Source organism: Dreissena polymorpha, chromosome 6 (genome assembly GCF_020536995.1).
Source record: "Dreissena polymorpha isolate Duluth1 chromosome 6, UMN_Dpol_1.0, whole genome shotgun sequence".
Classification (NCBI taxonomy): Eukaryota; Metazoa; Mollusca; class Bivalvia; order Myida; family Dreissenidae; genus Dreissena; species Dreissena polymorpha.
This window is the reverse complement of record NC_068360.1, coordinates 33,391,489-33,411,203: the sequence shown is the minus strand read 5'-3', so window position 1 is coordinate 33,411,203 and position 19,715 is coordinate 33,391,489. Positions and strand designations below refer to the sequence as shown.

Below are 19,715 nucleotides of genomic sequence, written 5' to 3'. Positions count from 1 at the left end.
AGGGCAATTTCTTTTTCAATTTGAATCTACAGTTTTAAATAATTGATAAAACAGTTCATTGTGGGTATTTATTTTCTATATTTCATGCTGAATATAACATATTTCATTAATATAATTATGTAATTCACAGAGTTATTAACCTCTTGTATTTTGAAGTTTACTCCTAAACTGATATCTAAGAGATATAGTTTTATATTGAACTGTTGTTTCTCTAGAAAGTTTGTCAATTGATTCCATAGAGATTGAATATGTTTACACTCCCAGAAAAGATGTTCCATTGTTTCAATATGTTCACTACACATATCACATAGCTTTGTGTTGGATGGATTTTGTTTACGCCGATTGCTACAAAGCGTGTAAAATTCGTGTTTTCTTAGAGGAATTGTGGTCATTAGGAAACGCATTATTTTTGTTGCTTCTCAAATGCACCGGGCTCAAAACCCGGTGAAATTCATTTTTTATTTATCTTTTCTGTTGCTTGTAGCATTCTTTAAGACGATTCCAAATAACATACATTTGGAAATAATATATAATAATAATATGTTTTAACATTCAAAAATTAAAAAAAACAGATTCGGTGAACTAGTATTTTAAAAGTGAAATAAACAACAATACATAAACTGTTGAAAATTTATTAAAACCAACCAACCAACATTACTAAAATAGTAGTAAACAGAAAACAGAAAAACTTACATAATTGTGATTACTTAAAACCGCAATGCAATCACCAAAATTCACTAAAGAGCAAATGCAGAGGCTTAGGAGCGTTTTCTCTTGCCATAAGTTCAAACATGACTAGATGTTGATCTTCACTATGCACTACACTAAACATAATTGTAAATAATATTATTAGTATTCGTGTATAATTGAAGGAAAAATATGACTTTAAATAATCACAAAATTGTTCATTTGACTGACAACAAAGAACAAAATTCGAAGACTAGAACCGAAGCAGAAATTTGTTTTATGTCATAGGCACAATGCACATGCAGTTATTCTTTGAGATATATCAAGAATTGAACATATATTAAACGTAAAGCTATAAACACCATATATCAATCTTGCTTCCTAAAACTAAATTTAAAGCTATGGAACTAAATTTAAAGCTATGACCACCAGATATCATGCTTAACGTAGATGTATTTTTAAACAAAAATTCACTGACAAATGATCATTGTCATGCAAACATTTGTATTATGTCGTATGTTGCCTATGTAGCTCCAGCACAGCATTGGCAATCAAGCAGTCATGTATAAAGTCACACAAGGTTTCAAGGTCTCATTAGGGTTGTAACAGACAAGACTGCAAGGATGCACGCGCTGGTCTGGAGCTAAACTGGCCACAAACGACATACGACCCATTTCGTATGACTCGTCTTATATATTGATCACTCAGGGGCTATATACAAGGGTGTGTATACTATAGGTACCTGTGTTGATACAAGAGGTGAAACTTCAGAATAGAAACAGATGCTTTTAGTAGACAAATGACATTGACAGTTAACGCAAGTCTAAAAGACTCTTTGTAAATTATCATCTATATTCCAACATTAATCAAATGATATACTTATATTAAGAATACAATTACTTTAAGAACAAAATTGTAAGTTAAATATATTTAGGAAAATAAAGATATGTATACAATACAGAAAAGATCATACTATATTAATCTAGACACACACACAATAAACACATGGCTCCTTTAGTAACAAGCAAATTCATTGAATTGATATCCCCCACCAATATGCTTATGGATACTCATACCAAGTTTCAATGAAATACGCCAAAGCACTTCCAAGATATGGCTCCCGACACACACAAAAGCATTTTTTCAAAAACAAAGGGCCATAACTCTGTTATTAACAGATGGTTTACAATGCCATTTGGCGTGCATCATCCTATTATCCATGTATATATACTCATACAAACTTTAATGAAATCCGCCAAAGCACTTCCAAGATATGGCTCCGGACGGACGGACAGAAACACGGACAACGCCAAAACAATATCCCTCCGCCTATGGCTGGGGATGATAATGCAATATATTGTATATTGACTTGACGTCTGAACTTTTTGATAATTGCACTTTCAACTTATAAATGATTCATGACCGCAGAACATATTATCAAAACATGCCATAATAATAAAGCTCAGTTTCTTTACATACTGATTATTATTTCGTACAAAAATGAAAATGAAATCGTAACACATACAGTTATACATACTTTGACATTCACCATATCTGATGTCATCAGGATGACCCACCAAAATCAATGACATAAGGGCATTTATAAAATGTATTTGTGCCGTTATATTATTTTTTTTACAATTTTCAGCAAACACTCAAAAATGTCATAAAAGATATCAGACAGTACTATCAAATTACTAATTTTTCAAATCAAAATATTCTAAATGGAGCATTTGGTTTTGAATGATGACTACTAAATACAGTTTAAATCTATTAAATATTATTTACATTTAGTATGTGATATAAAATGTGTGTGCAAACTATTGCTATTATAAATAGCATGCCAGTTTTAAGTTACATGTACTTGTATTTTAAAGGGATCTTTTCACGCTTTGGTAAATTGACAAAATTGAAAAAAGTTGTTTCAGATTCGTAAGTTTTCGTTTTAGTTATGATATTTGTGAGGAAACAGTAAAACTGAACATTATTCATGCTCTAATATAGCCTTTATATGCATCATTTGACGATTTTAAAACTTAAAAATAATAAAGCGTTGCAACGCGAAACGATTGAATAATTTGGAGAGTTCTGTTTTTGTCGTTAAATTTTGTGAAACTACGAAGATTACTTATATAAGGTATAAAATACGTCAAGAGTGTGTACTCGGCGGAATAGCTCAGTAGGCTAAAGCGTTTTTACTTCAGGACTCTGGCAGGACTCCAGGGGTCACTGGTTCGAAACCTGCTCCGGGCAATGTTCTTTTCCTTTTTTTATTTTTTTTCTTGATTTTTTACTGGAGCTTTTACGATCCAATGTTTACATTTATCAATATAAAGCATTTAATGAATAAGTTAAAAAAATTGCCAAAATCTGTGAAAAGGCCCCTTTAAAAGTAAACCGAGTCTTAAACAAGTTAATATTTGAAAAATAATATTTAAAAGCATTAGAAATGGGTTATCTATAGTAAAACTTACATAAACTACCATGGAATTGAAAAAAAGTAAGCACAATAATCAATACCAATACTTTTCTTAATTACCCATTTTTAATATTATATATAATTATACATATGATTACACCAAAACCTTTATTCTAAATAATTTCATTAAACAGAACAGTGCTTATGCATTAGTCTATGCAAAAACTGTTGTTGTAATGAATATAGCAAAGTTTTTAGATTGTTATACATTGTATTACATTCGAATGTTTATTTCCCCATCAAACAAATTATTTCAATTAACAAACATCATGTAACATTGAAACTAAATATGTGTACTTTTTCAACAAACTGCTGAGTATCTTGTCAACAAATAAGTTTTTAAAACAACCTTCTGTTGCTGATCTCATAACAATTATGTCATCTATTCAGTTGCTGTAAACACTTCTGTTCAGAAATTTTTTATTATGAGAGCGCTGCTTTGAAAAAAATAATAATGAACTTTGACCTTGAAGGATGACCTTTACCTTGAACTTCCACCACTCAAAATGTGCAGCTTCATGAGAACAACGCTTTGATTTTTTTTTTTACCTTGAAGGATGACCTTGACCTTGGACTTCCACCACTCAAAATGTGCAGCTTCATGATAATGCCGCTTTAAATTTTTTAATATTTTTTTTTTCCTTTGACCTTGAAGGATGACCTTGACCTTGAAGGATGACCTTGACCTTCCACCACTCAAAATGTGCAGATTCATGATAACGCCGCTTTGATTTTTTTTTTTACCTTTGACCTTGAGGATGACCTTGACCTTGAAGAACGATCTTGAACTTCCACCACTCAAAATGTGCAGCTTCATGAGAACGCCGCTTTGAATTTTTTATATTTTTTTTTACCTTGAAGGATGACCTTGACCTTGAACTTCCACCACTCAAAATGTGCAGCTTCATGAGATACACATGCACGCCAAATATCAAGTTGCTATCTTTAATATTAAAAAAATTATGGCCAATGTTAAAGTTTTCGGACGGACAAACGCCATATATTTGACATTTGACCTTGAAGGATGACCTTGACCTTCACCTTTCACCACTCAAAATGTTCAGCTCTGTGAGATACACATGCATGCCAAATATCAAGTTGCTATCTTCAAAAGTGAAAAAATTATGGCCAATGTTAAAGTTTTTTTCTGACGGAGGGACAGACTGACTGACATACGGACGGACAGTTCAACTGCTATATGCCACCCTTCCGGGGACATAAAAATTAGTTTTTTGGGGTAGGAATTTAGTGTGAGGGCTTGGTGGTCATTTATAAGATGATCTTTAATATAAAAAAAATTAATGGGGGGGATTGAGGGGGGATTCGGGGGGGGGGGGGGGGGAGGTGGGGGGGGCATGGGGGGGGGGGCGTTGGGGATAGTTTGGGTGGAGTCTATTGTGGTATGTCAGGTAAGAGTTGTTTTGTCAAAGTATCAATCGAATCTAATCATAAATAAAGAAGTAACGTCAATTTTAGCAAAATTTGATAATTTGACCTCGAGAGTCAAGGTCATTCAAAGGTCAAGGTAAAATTCAACTTGCCAGGTACAGTACCCTCATGGTAGCATGAAAGTATTTGAAGTTTAAAAGCAATAGCCTTGATACTTTAGAAGTAAAGTGGATCTAAACACAAAATGTTACCATATATTCAAAGTTACTAAGTCAAAAAAAGGCCATAATTTCATAAAAATGACAACCACAGTTATGTAACTTGTCCTTTACTGTCCCCTTTTAATAGTTTGCGAGTGTTCCAAGTATGAATGCAATATCTATGATACTTAAGGGGTAAAGTGGACCACACAAAACTTAACCAAATTTTCAAGTATAAAGGGTCCATAATTTTGTCAAAATGCCAGTCAGAGTTACATAACTTTGCCAGCACAGTCCCCTTACAATAGTTAGTAAGTGTTGCAAGTATGAAAGCAATAGCTTTGATACTTTAGGAAAAAAGTTGACCTAAACACAAAACTTAACCAAATTTTTAATTTTTTAAGTATAAAAAGGGCACATAATTCTGTCAAAATGCCAGTCAGAGTTACATAACTTTGCCTTCACAGCCCCCTTATGATAGTTAGTAAGTGTTGCAAGAATGAAAGCAATAGCTTTGATACTTAAGGAATAAAATGGACCTAAACACAAAACTTAACCAAAATATTCAATTTTCTAAGTATAAAAAGGGCACATTATTCTGTCAAAATGCAAGCCTAATTTATCTAACTTTGCCTGCCCAGTCTCCTCATGATAGTTAGTAACAGTACCAAGTTTGAATGCAAAAGCATTGATACTTTATGAGAAAAGTGGACCTAAACGCAAAACTTAACCGGACGCCGACGCTAAGGTGATTTCAAAAAATAGATGAGCTAATAATGTGCTTTAAGATTTTTAATCTTAAACACTCTAAATATCTAAGATATCTAAAGGCCGGTATGCAAATAGCTCTTTTTGGAAAGTATTAATGTAAGTTTTAAGGGTTTTCAATTATATTTTAGAAATCCAATAGTTTCTGCTTGAAAAATCATACAATTGTAGTCATTTAAGCAATGTTTACTCTCTTTAAACATTTAGTGTAAAAAGGCCTTTTACATACACAAAATGGCACGAGGCTACAGGAATGGTATCAATTGAAGGAATTTCCTAAATTCTCCCTAAGAAGCCATGTAAATATGAGCACAGGACCGTGTACGGGTATGGTTTCTTCTTGCTGAACATCCAGATGGAAGCATGCTAACAAGATTAAAAAAAAATCATTTTTTTTTTCTTATAGAAAATATGATCAAATAAACATATCTGTTCTCATACTTGATTAAAAAGTGTACTTGTGCAAATATGATTTTAACTGGGCGATCAACCATGTATTTGAAAATAAGCTTGTATTGCACCTACCACACATGCAAAACACCAGTTTCACATCACACATTTTATATGTTTGCTCTTAAAATTTAAATTACCCCATCTTCATTATATTATACTAGTATTTAGTGAAAAAGCTTAACATGGTTGTAAAGACAGGACATTAAACCCTTTGAAGCGTACAGGTATAGATGAACATTCAATCAACATTCAGCTGATATTATAGGTTCCCAATGAGATGAATGTGTCAGTCTGTCACCATAGCAATTTGTTGACATACATGATACTGTACAACCAGGAATGGACACTTAATTAAGATATGTTTGATAGAGATTTGCTGTTTGATGATTTTCACTGAAAGTAATTTTAATTGTGTCAGAGTGTGGGATTTTATGTTAGAGTGATATATATCGCATTAAGTGATAATTTATCATGGATAGATTCTTATATATTTTCCAACAGATTTTACAGTATGGTTTAGTTGTTTATATTAAAAACTTTGACAACATCAGTTGCTAAATAATTGAGGAAAATGTGAAAATGTAAAGCATTCAAAGTGCCTTTAAGAGAACAACATCAATTTAAACATTAATTAAACAACACCTAATACCATACATAATCAGTAGCAAACAGTGCAATGCTGGTATAATAATGAGATTGCTTTCTGACATAACAATACAATAATTAACAATAAAAGGTGACATCTTACAGTCCTGACGCTTTGTAAACTTTACAGCAGGCTTCACTTAGTATTCTCTTTATGCATGACACACTTCAGAAAATTTGCCATTGAGACATAACACAAATCACACAATATTAGAACATATCCCTACTCTTTACACAGAAATGTTACAACTTAAACGTCTAACATACTGAAAGCATAACAGTTTTCAATATATACATGTTATACAAACATAACACACTTTTTGCATACCATATTTTACATGCATTCTAACACTTCACACAAAACACAGTTGACATTCATATAAAATAATGCACATCACAATTGACTCACATAATCACTCTTCATTCCTTATACATTTCACTAAGAACAGCCTTAACAGAAATCGATGCAAATATCTACAGATCACCTTTTCTACACTGACTTTGATAAAAATATTCCTTTAAGAATTGATTAGTCATATTCTCCATTGGTGTATGGTATGCTGGGGGAAAATAAAACATAATTTGAAATAACGTCATTCATGGAATGAAAAAATGTCATGCAGTCTGGTAATCCTATCAGAATGTAGTGTTGACATGAACAATAAGAAAGCTGCAATAATATTGAAGACATAGTACACATTTGCTTAATGAATCTTTGTGATATAATAAATAGTGTAGTCCATTCTTATGTTACATGTCAGTTGTCAGTTTAAAAATCATTATTATTCAAGGGACATACATTTTTATAGATTTTAAATTGGGTTGACCCATACACATATTACACAAACATCTGACAATTACTGATGCTAATTCATATTTTTTCCCAAAGTCAGAAATCCACAAAATTAAATATACTTGTCCACAAGTCTTTTTTTATATTTATTTTTAAACAAATAAATTGATTTTACAGTGCGTGACATGCAGTTGTCAGTTTGAATTATCAAGAAGCTTTACAATCTGCTTCCAGTTTACAACATGCCAAATGATGAAAATGTCCTTCAATTTTTAAAAGTTAATAGTTTACAAATATCTTGATTTTTTTAAAGGAAGAAAATATTTCCTTTACTACAAAATTTATACAAATGGCATGTGGCTTTAAGATAAAACAGTGAAAAAACCCTGAAATTTCATAGCAATAATGAAACATTTTTTTTATAAAAGAATGTTAAAATGTGTACACCACGACTTCATCGTGTTTTGCACCAACAATTATCCTTTGCCTTTCTGAATCAACAAACAAACACGTTGCTTGCTTAACACCAGAAAGGAAGGCCCTATTCAAAAATGGTGTAATTTGAGAAACCATCACTTGTTGAACAACATCAGTATATGCACTACAAACATAGACATTCCCATTTGCATCTGCATCAACATATGGTGCCCGCTGATCTGTCGACAAAACCCATTTCTGCTTTCCAATCCAATCTTCCGACTGAGGATCAAAGTGATGACCTGCAATGACCCTACCTGCTGATATAAGGGTTGACCCAGAAACTAAAATAACCTTTGAATGTAACAAACAATCGTCTGAGCGGCTTAACTTTTTCTCCTTAATTAATTTCCCATTATGTCCACGCAAACTTACTTCAACAGTATCTAATCCATCGGAATAAGTGTCTCTTTTTCTGTTCGATGACAGGATCAGCAAACTTTCATCAACCATTCTGATGCATATTGGATATAAACTAACAGAAAAGCTGCCTGCTTTTGTCATTGCTGTTGGCGTGACCTTATAATGTAAAATCTGTTTGCTATTTTCAAAGCTTATGAATATCTTTGAAGTGTCACCATCCATCTTTGTTTGACTGCAAATACTTACTGGTCTGTCATTGAACTCTAACATCATTTTAATGACAAAATCTTGGGAACAAAGCTTTAGCGACTTATTACCATAGTCAAGAAATGCCATCTGTCCATCAGGCAGCATAGTGCAGTCAATTATGTGACATGATTCAACATTTGTTTTATATCTTATATTGAAGGACTTCTTTTCGAAACACTTGCTCATGAACAAATTTGGATTTGGAGATGTTTTCTGCAGAGGTTCTAAATCTCTAGGTATATATGAGGAAGTGTTACCAGTGCTTTTCTTATTAGTCTGAATGTTTGTGGTTTGTTGCTTTGAGGAACCTTGACTGACAGCGTCTTTATTCTTCTTTCTTGACACCTTTTTGGTGGGATTGGCTTTTTTCTCTGTTTCTACTTTTGGAATGTTATCATTTGTTTTAGTTGGCTTCTTTTTGACATGCTTTACTTCTTTTTTCTCTTTTTCTTTTTTTGGATGTTTGACATCAGGATCGCATGCATCAGGAAAAATATCACTACTGTTCTCCGTCTGCACTAAAGATTCATTCAAAAGTGTCAAAGTAGCCAAGGAAGTTATTTTTTTTTTGTCAAATGTTTGTGTCAGTTTTAAATGCCTTTGATCCTTACCATCTGATTGATCTAATTCTTCAGCACATTTTTTTAGCCTGTCCTGGATGTACTTATTAACAATAATTACCTCTTTCTTACTGCCATGTCTTCCAACAGTTGAAACCAATCCATTTAGTTCATCCAAAGTCCTCTGATGTTCTGTAATCATGTCTGTCTCCTTTAATAATCTAAATATTTCAAAGCGAAACAGATTTCCAAGTTTTTTCTCAAATCGAGCTTCCAATTCAGCTAGATGTTCTCTTAGCTCAGCTGCAAGAGCTCGCCCTTTGTCTTCCAATTCCTGACGCTCTTTAATGAGAATATTTCTGTAACCTTCCTTTTTTTCAGCCAATATTCTGCACTTTGTTTTTAAAACCTCAAATTGATTGAATTGAGCTTGCACCATGAATTTTTGGGCATCTTCGTTGGCTGCTATATCAAGCACATGTTCACATTTTCTATGATTTTCGGTAAAACATGACACACAGATCAAATTCCCATGATCTTTACATTCAAAAGAGATATCATTTTCAGCATGAAGTGGGCATTTCATTAAGTCCTTAATTTTAGCAAACTGCGTAGAATCTTCAGGCATTTCATCTCCCTTCAAAACCACATGATCTCGTGTGATTTTATTTCTTCGATGATCACGACTGCAGTCATTGCATATATATTCTAAACAGTTGACACAAAATCCACTAGCTTCCCGTTCTTCATCATCAAAAAAGCATGGTTGACATTGTTGATGTTTTATTGAAGTAGAAAAGCTCGCATCAATAGCCTTATCAACTTTCATATCACCTTGTTCAGCTTTGACTTGACCATCAATAGCAGGGCACTCTTCAACCAGACGAATTTCCTCTGGTTTTGTTGTGTCGCTACTAGAACATGTATCAGTAAAACTGGCAACTTTCACTTGAAAGGACCAATCATCTTCTTTTAAGGCATGATTGTTATCATCATTAGAAGCAGCAGCATATCTTTCTGTAATTTGACTTTCTGTATTTCTGATTGATTCACTTCTATCAACATCACTGGCCACTTTCACATGACAAGACTGAATATAACACTCACCATCAGCTTCACAATTTTCAGATTCAGCTACTTCGGATTGTGAACTTTTATTGGCTCTAGCTTCACTTATATCAGCACCAGCTACTTTCGATTGTGAACTTTTCCTGGCTCTAGCTTCACTATTACCAGAACCAGGTACTTCAGAGAGTGAACTTTTATTGGCTCTATCTTCACTATTATCAGCACCGCAAGCTGTGACTAGATTGGACAGTTCATCTTGTGCAACTGAAACTTTATAATTATCATCAGTATTCACTTGAGTCAGTGTAATTTCAGCGGCTTTTGTTAAATCTACAATTTCTGATAAAACTTCACCTTCTTCATGAGCCTCTGATATTCTCAAATCACCTGGATTCAAAGCATTTTCATGATTCACAGAAGACTGTTGATCTTCCCCCTGACCTTCCGCATTTACGGATGTTGTGTCTGACTCTGTATTCCCCATGTCCATGGTAAGGGACAATTGGCAATTATCTGTGAAGGTTCTCTGAAAAATATACACAATGAGTTTATTATGTGTACTATCATATTCTATTGTTTAAGTTTATTGTTTATTAATGATATAAATAGTACTTTTTAGACTGGCACTGTCAAGAATAAAAACATCTTCTTTATCATGATCATAATCATTAATGAAAAGAAATAGTATACAACAAAAAGCAATTACTTTCTTTAATATTATGTTTTACTGTTTCAAATTAATTTACAAATCATATCCTAACAAGTCATTCCAAATGTTAAACAAAAGAACCTATTTCTATAATTTGCAACCTACATGTAAGAATTTATAACTTTACGTTTAATCAAGATAACTTTTTTCTTCAAAATGAACACAAAATTGCTATTCCCAAATATAACCACTACTCAGATTTAATAACTGTTATCCTCATGGAATCCACTGCGTATTAGAATGTGTATGGCCTAAGAGTAAAGACTTTAAAACCGCAGCTGATAAGATAATGAAACTTGAAATGCAGTCAAATGTGGTCTCATTAGATGAGCATATCTATAGCAATTGTGTATGAATACAAGAGACACCAGATGAGTCACAAGTAAAGTATTCTTGCTTTGAAAAAAAGGCATGTCATTATAATTAATTTAATTGTTCAATTATTCGCATATGTAACTACTTCAGCTATGAAAAGTTGAACACAATTAACAAAGCAGTCATAAAAGTGTCGAAAACAGAACATTTTAGGACTATAATTTTATAGTTAAAACAAAGATAAAGGGTCATAATTCTTCCAAAACTTGCCACAGACAAAATCGCTCTTTATTTAATCTTCTTCATTAAAATCATATACATGTGAAAGTTTTAGTGCAATCCCCTTTGCCATTGTTGTTAAATAGGATAAATCACAGAATTTTGGGACTATATATTCTTTAGTGGAGCACATGTGCCTAAAAGCCTTCAGTCAGTCACCACAGACATGTAGAAACTAAACTACTTGTAATAAATGCAGAGTTTGCAAGTTTTTTTCTCTGTAGGATACAATGGTTTTGATACAGATTTGAGATGGGCTGAGACACTATAAGAACAAATTTAAGTATTTACAATAAACATATTAAAAACAAGCTATTCGTTGAATTGTTATACCCTGCTGAATAAATTGTGTTTATTGATGGGTGCAGAAGTAAAAGAAAAGGTTACACGGGTTGTGTATTTTCTCACTTATTTAAGACCTGTTTACCCTACCGATTGCTTCTCAGTAGTATGAAGGGCATCTCTCAGTAGTTTTGGGCTGTTGTCAGTAGTTTTAACCTTTTCAATAATTTTGAGCATTTAAACACCATGACTGGGTCACATATCAGTTTAAAGGTATATAAAGCATTAGATGAATTCAATTGATTACCATTTAATCTGTTAAGTGATTTTATTTGCTTTCATTTGTTACAGCCTGTGCCATTTGGATTGGAAAAATTAGCGCGATTGACCATGAAATCGGAAAAAATAGCGCGATAAACCATGAAATTGGGAAACATTAAGCATTATAAATATGATTTAAGTAACATAATTAAAATTGTTTTTAAGTGCATGTTTGACAGCATTTTTATATTATAAAGTGCTGCTTTAATGTCTTCTTACAATGAAGACAATATTTAGTTAATATCCATCCCCATGCATATTAAACTTGCAATAATCTATAGATTCTATAAATACACCATTTGCTCATAAGCTCTTTAAGAGTAGCTGTTAATTTAATTCAGTATTTTTTAAAATTATATATCATAAGGGGAAAACATAAACAAATATTGAAAAACACCCTTTAGTGTTCTTGTTGTGTTAATAATGTGTTGAATGGAGTTAAAATTATATATTTTATTTGTTTACCTTGCAATATCTTGCACTTGACAACCTCAGTTCAATGCTATTTCATTAAACTGTACAGCATAACAAACATAATAAAGCAGAATATGCATATGAATCTGCGTATACACAGATCCACTAACATATAAATCAAATCATGTTTGTCTCTTTCCATTTTCGAACGATACTCATCTTATTATAAATGATTTAACTTTGTGAGTAGACTGAACTCCAATTTTCCAACACTTGTTTCCGTGACGCACATTCACTGTGCAGATTTCTGATAAATATTTTTTATAATTTTTATCTCAAACGCAGTATTTTGCGTTAATTGACACACGCATTATATTATTCCCTAATGACCATATGATATCCGTTGTTTGTTTGATTGGTATTTATTATTTTCGCCGTTAATCGCAATTTCTCGTCTGCTTGCCGCCATCTTGGACGCGTGTAAAAACAAAAGTGCTCAATCCCGATACATCAACTATTGTCGGTATTATCCGCAATAGAGAGCGATGTGTATACTGGATAGCAACGTAAAATCGTATATATTTGGCTAAATTTGCGAACCAATACGCAAGTCAGTTGTTCTTCGGTGACGACTGGACAAGCTCGATCAGCACTCTTTCCCCGGGGGGCTTGAATTTTAACGTTCCTTACTACGCAAGCGCCAAAATGATTATGATTGATAAATTACCCACAAAGACCGAAAATAAGCGAAAGTACGATTAAAAACTGAAATTTGACCATTTTGATCGATGGAGCAGTAGTTTTTCAGTACAAATCCATAGTGTTAGTTAAGCCAAATAATCCGTAGTAACTAGGGCGAATCCGTAGAAGAAAACAGGTCTGTTATTTCTACCTCTTCTTTGACAAACCAACATGCGGATGGATTAACTGAGCAATAACTGTAAAATAGTAATATGAAGTGTTATTGTTTTTAAGCATTTAAATTATCCTATAGATATCTACACACCCATTTAGTTTCATTGTGAAAATGTGTAAATCAGCATTTTCTTTGTCCAGTTGGGAAAAGTATTGATACAGGTCCAATTCACAACAAGAGCATCGTATAGCGGGTGCCAACGCTCGGCTGTGGGTGCAGTTTTGAATAAATGAAAGCTTGTCAGAAGAAAAGGAAGAAAGGTAAGTGGGAGAAGAACTCATCTGAGAGCCTATGCAGCTGTAGATATAATACTTTCATTTAAAGGACTTCTACAAGTGACCTTGACCTTTGACCTAGTGACACAAAAATCGGTGTGGCGTGTAGAACTCATCAAGGTGCATCTTCATATGAAGTTTCAAGTTTGTAGGTGGTAGCACTTTGATTTTAGAGCGTATGTTAAAGTTTTATATTAGAAATCACAGTGACCTTGACCTTTGACCTAGTGACCCCAAGTTGGGTGTGGCGTGTAGAACACATCACATGCAGCTACGTATGAATTTTCAAAATTGTAGGTGGAAGCACTTTGATTTTAGAGCCAATGTAAAGGTTTGAGCATGATACGGATGGCGGATGGCAGATGGCAGACGCCGGACGGCGAGCTGGCTATGACAATGTCTCCAAAAACAGCAGAGCTAAAAATTGTGGCTCTAATTAATTACTTGGTACTTAATAAATAGAGGATGTTTGTTGGATTTAGCGGAATATTTATTTTGAATTCACGAGTTATCATAGAAAATGACATTCCACCAAATCCAAAACTTTTTCTTTTTATTGTATGCTTACAAATAATTATTTTTGTATTTTTTTCATTACGGATAATATAATTTCCAGTTGGGCGCCCCGAAATGCAATTACATGTTTGTAAAGGGGAAGCTTATCCGTATGTTTTTATAAACATTCAATGCAAAGTTATCGCCTTTGGTAACATTCGGGGTCATAATGGGGAAACCAAAGATATCTAAAAATAGTTCCGGTCAAACAATGAAAGTTATTTTCACTGATATTTCTCTATAAACCATCAGACAGCATTCAGGGACTACCCTATGTGTGACTCGAGCGATAATTTCGCTTTAACGCCCGTGATTTCGCCCTATGAGCCCAGAAAAGCAAAGATAAAGTTGCCCGATTTTTTTAGTACACAAGACCGGAAAAGCGAAAATCAAGCCACCCGATTATTTTTGCTAAGGCGTGCTACCGCCCGCAGGCGATTAGCAAGTTTGTTGTTTATCTAATGGTTACACAAATTTACCCCCCACACTGATCGTTATTTGACCGTGACCGTATCCACCGATAATTAAATGTACGAGTAACACACATCTTATATAAACTGGAATCACAGTTCATTTTTTATACTAACAAGTCATAATACTACACATAAATATTAAAAAAAAAAAAACACATTTCCTCGATTAGGTATAAATTATCCGAGTAGAATTAAATTGCTACATCATGACCTTCGACAATGGCGGATGCATTTCAACATTCAGCTGGCGATTCAAATTACAAGTAAACTATATTTAACAAACATTTGATATGGTGTGTTAAACCAGATAGCAACAAGGAAAATTTGGAATATTAACGTAACAGGTACATGTAAGGCATTCTTAAGTGTACATATTTTGGACCAGGGCTTTCCTTAGACCTCAAATCTCAAGAGTCAAGGACTCTTGGGACCATATTTTCAAGAGTCAAAATCAAACTAAGAGTCCTAATAATAACGCAGGAGAGTCAATGATTCTTTGCAATTTAAGCAAATTACTGAGATATAATATATAACAAGGTACAAAATTGTCACAAAACCAGGTTTTCATTGTGAAAAAAAATCTGATAAAGGGAGACAACTCAAACTGAACTTTTGAAATGAACAAACAAAATTAACCCCCTTTGTAAGTTTGTTTTAAAATAAATCTATTTTTAGTCGTGGCGACCTTGGCATTGGAGATATTGACATGATTCTTTTGTGCGACACACCGTCCCATGATGGTGAACAAATGTGCCAAATGATTTTAAAATCTCATCATGAATGACATAGTTATAGCCCAGACAAGCTCATTTATGGCTATTTTTTACCTTTGAACTCAAAGTGTTACCTTGACCTTGGAGATATTGACGTAATTTTTTCGCGCGACACACCGTCTAATGATGGTTAACAAATGTGCCAAATGATTTTAAAATCTCACAATGAACGACAAAGTTATGGCCCGGACAAGCTTGTTCCGCCCGCCCGCCAGCCAGCCAGCCAGCCCGCCCGCATTCGCCAATCTAATAACCAGTTTTTTCCTTCGGAAAACCTGGTTAAAAAGCAACAAATTAAAAGATTAAGAGATATTTATTTCTTACATTGTACTGTCACTACAACACTGTGCATTTAAACACAATATCTCAATGATTAATAAATACAAAACATGTATTCTAATACAACATTTACTTCATTTATACAGCAGAGTAATATGTCATATGTTCTAAACAACATCTCAAAGAGTAATATGTCATATCATGTCTTACACAACATCTCAGAGAGCAATATGTCATAGGTCCTACAAAACATCTCACAGATTACATACAAATTATGTATTCTAATACAACATTTACTTCATGTATACAGCAAAACAATATGTCATATGTCCTACAAACTAACAAACATTTGAGCAAATAAATAAATCATTCATGCATTTAAAGAGTGATCTCAAATGGGTGCCCTAGTAAAGAAAAGGTAATAAAACAACATTATGACTACACATACACACACAACTAGCATAAAACCAGCAAACTATCACTTTCTTCTCTTGCACATGTCCTGAAACCTGCGCAGCACATTCTGGGATGGAATAACAGATTCTGGGATCCAATAACTTTGTTTGACCGTTTCGCTTGGCTATTAAATTAAGAATGAAATACAAAATGGTAAAAAAAAACATTTCCGCTGGCTATCACAAAAAAACATACGGGTGGCACCTTAACACAATAGCCTATATAAATCGGTAAACTATAAAAGGAAATTATTTCTACTCACCGATAAAGGTGCCTCCGTATTTAATCCCATTAAAAATTCCGACACCCTTTAATTATTTCATGTGCCATCTTCACTGAAGACGTGCGACAAACACGCCGTTTTCTATGCCTTCTCAAACGGGTTCTATAGTTAATTTTAGCAACTGTGATGCAAAGCGTGTAATTTGACGTTGGATGTAGACAGCATAACTTTCGCGCGCATTTGAATTGAGCAAACATGAAGTAAAACAGTGATGGGTGCATTCAGCTTTGGAAATACATTCTGACATACTCTGGAATAATCTCAAAATATGCTTTACAGTGTACTGTGGATATGGATGTTATTATTTTATATTGAATATTATTAAAACTGATGCGGATGAGTCCATTCTGTTTTGGGGGGTTTATAGTTCTTCTTAAATACTCTGAGCTTTTATGAGTACATACGTACAGCTCAGAGGGTCAATACCTGGGAGTTGGATTATAACAGCTGATAACAAACGCTATGATAAATAATGGAAAGTTAATACACGCGTCATCGAACCAGCAGTGTTTTAATTGGTCAATACTAGATTTCTCAATTAACCAAACTCTGCCTACTGGGTGGACTTGTGCTTCAATGATTGGAAGCGGGCGTTAACGATTAGCGTCTACTAAATGAGATACTCCGCCCCTAGCCAATTATCATTTAGTCTTAACAACTTTTGATCTCGTTAACGCAAGTCGGTATTTTCCCCAGGGTCAAATGTGACGCATGACATAATTTTCTCAAGAGTCAAAAAGGGGTCTTCTGTAATTTTCAAGCGTCAAAACCCGGGAGCTCGGGTCAAAGGAAAGCCCTGTGGACATGTATAGTATTAGGATAAACAGTAATTGATATACTAGATGTTCTATGTATTAAGATTGTCTTTTGTTACATTGTATATATTAAAAGTAGTCATAGGGATAATGATAATATAAAAACGATAAATATGTGAACAAACGGTGCTAACGGTACATATCTTAAATTACTTAAATTTGTTAAATGACTTAAATGTGTTATGATGAATTAGATTTTAATGAGAATTTATTGTTTTTACAATTAAACATAGTTTAATGATAGAAATAATAAAAGTTGTGAAATGAACATGTTTTGTTTTTGTTATGGTTCGCACAAACATCTCCCTGTTTTTCAAAACTTGTCAAAATTGTGAAAAATTGAGTCGCGAACTTGTCAAAATTGTGAAAAATTGAGTCGCGAACTTCTTAAAATTGTGAAAAAACGAGTCGCAAACTTCTTAAAATTGTGACATTCAAAGTTCAATGCATAAGTATAGTAAGAGCATGTTAAACACTTGAATACTATCAAAATTTCCTTAAATAATGCAATAAAGGCATTTTTCCTTCTATGAATACTGTATTTGATACAATAACAACACATATACATATATCCGATTTGCAAAACATTAATGTACCAAATGCAACTAAAATACCTGGTCCCAACACTTTACCACAGAAATAACATTTATAAACAAAGAACATTTCAAGGGCACATAACTCAGACATGTTCTGGACTTTACAGCTTTAGAACTCTGTTCTTTTTACTCTTAAAAATGTCAATAATTCTCTCAATATCTGAAGAGGAAAATTCCTTCTATATGATTATTTTCATGTTCTGTGAGCCTGACCCTCTCCAGTGCAGGAGGATCTCCCTGGGAGGTTGTGATTTGATCTGAAACATTAGGTATTCATTGAACATTTTTTCACAAAGCATAAATAGACTACATACAAATTTTGAATCATGAATATGCGTCATGAATATGCATTTAAATTAAAAAAAACATATATGAAGGGACCACATTATTACCAAGATTTACAATCGTAAACAGATACGAATAAGTAATCTCGGTCATCAATACTAGGGGACGTTTTGAATAGGGACCGTTTTGACTAACTTCCATCAATACATAAGCCGCGGCAGATGCTTTCACTTTTATCAAATAACTTTCCTTATAATGTGCATGTTTCAAGACTTACCCTTCTGTAGAAAGCTTTTGTTTCTTTTTTTTATTATTCAATATCATACATACAATGTAAACATGTATATGATCATACAGCATAGTGATTGTACAAAGCAATAAAGTTCAGACATGTTTTTGTTTCTTCACTGTTATCCTAATTTCAATAAATCGGGATAATTTTGCGTTTTTTTAATTTTCTTCGTGTAGTAACGAGCGTTCCACGTCGCCATTTTCTTTTATAGTGGCGTTGCTAGGCAGAGCTTTAACTATTAACGCCGGTTTTACCGGTTACACAACACTTTAAAATCGATTAAAACAAGCAAACATCGGAAACGCGAGTCGACAATTACTCGCGAATTCGGAGTTATAAATGAGGTTATGAAACCTATATTTCTGTTCCGAAATGGCCGTTTTTGACAGTTTTGAGCACAAAAAGTCCGTTTTTCACGATTTAAAACGGCCGTTTTTGTAAATATTCACGGCCATGTCAGGTTTGTGAATTGGCTGTGTCAAAATTGTGAAATGTCCGTCCACGGCCAACCACAAAGAAGGAAAAAAAGCCCTGACTGTTTCAGAAAAAAGGAGAAGTCGCTTCTCCCTATTTTTAAGGCCAAGGGTAACTTGATACAAATAACAAAATCTAATAAACAAAAAAGAAAATCAATAACTTATTGTCACAAAAGAATGTCTCTCAGTTGTATGCAAATTTCAATAAACTTTGTTTTGTGTTGTTTACAACCGTAAACTGCACAGAAGAATTAAACCTGCTAATGTGTAGTGGGAAAGACGGTTCTTCTTTAATGTACACAGATTGTTCGTGAAGCCATTCTTGGTCGATAGGACGCATCCGTGTGACTGATGACCTCGCTTTATTTGTTCGTGTAATATTATCTATTTTGACTCATTTCAGTAAGAACAACAATCGGGTTAAAATACAAACACAATCTATGGAAAAATACACCGGAAATTGTTATGATTGACACTATTGATTGAATGTGCTGTGTTGTAAAACCGGATTTAATTGAGTGCAAGGTTACACACAACTAATTGATTTAATTTGTTTTTTTAAATATTTAAATATTTTTAGCAAAACGTCAACAACACTAATATCCCAATTTTGGTCAAAACCACTAGATTTTTTCCAATGGAAATGGACCTGGCCCCATTTAAAACACTGCCAACACTTTATAACGAAGGAAAAAAATTGCTGGCTATATATCTGAATACATATATCTGAGATATAGGTCTGAAAAGTTACATCATACAAGAAAACATAGGGCAATAACTCTTATATAAG

At 33.5% G+C, this 19,715-nt stretch overlaps 2 protein-coding genes across 4 annotated transcripts in view; one reads left to right on the top strand and one right to left on the bottom strand.

The window, feature by feature from the left end:
• LOC127835570 (polycystic kidney disease 2-like 1 protein) overlaps positions 1–19,715 on the top strand; it is a 238,837-nt gene that overhangs the window by 90,002 nt on the left and 129,120 nt on the right. The gene's annotated exons all lie outside the window — the stretch shown is intronic.
• Positions 4,525–19,400, bottom strand: LOC127834758 (rho-associated protein kinase 2-like). Of its 3 annotated transcripts, none has more exons than XM_052360790.1 (2): positions 19,183–19,400; positions 4,525–10,657 (listed from the first exon to the last, which is right to left on the bottom strand). In XM_052360790.1, exon 2 carries the CDS (start codon positions 10,619–10,621, stop codon positions 7,847–7,849), a length of 2,775 nt encoding a protein of 924 aa, XP_052216750.1. In that variant the 5' UTR covers positions 10,622–10,657; positions 19,183–19,400; the 3' UTR covers positions 4,525–7,846. The 3 variants fall into 3 exon arrangements, with proteins under 3 accessions (XP_052216750.1, XP_052216749.1, XP_052216751.1); XM_052360789.1 differs by lacking the exon at positions 19,183–19,400 and adding an exon at positions 10,946–12,036; XM_052360791.1 differs by lacking the exon at positions 19,183–19,400 and adding an exon at positions 10,968–12,036.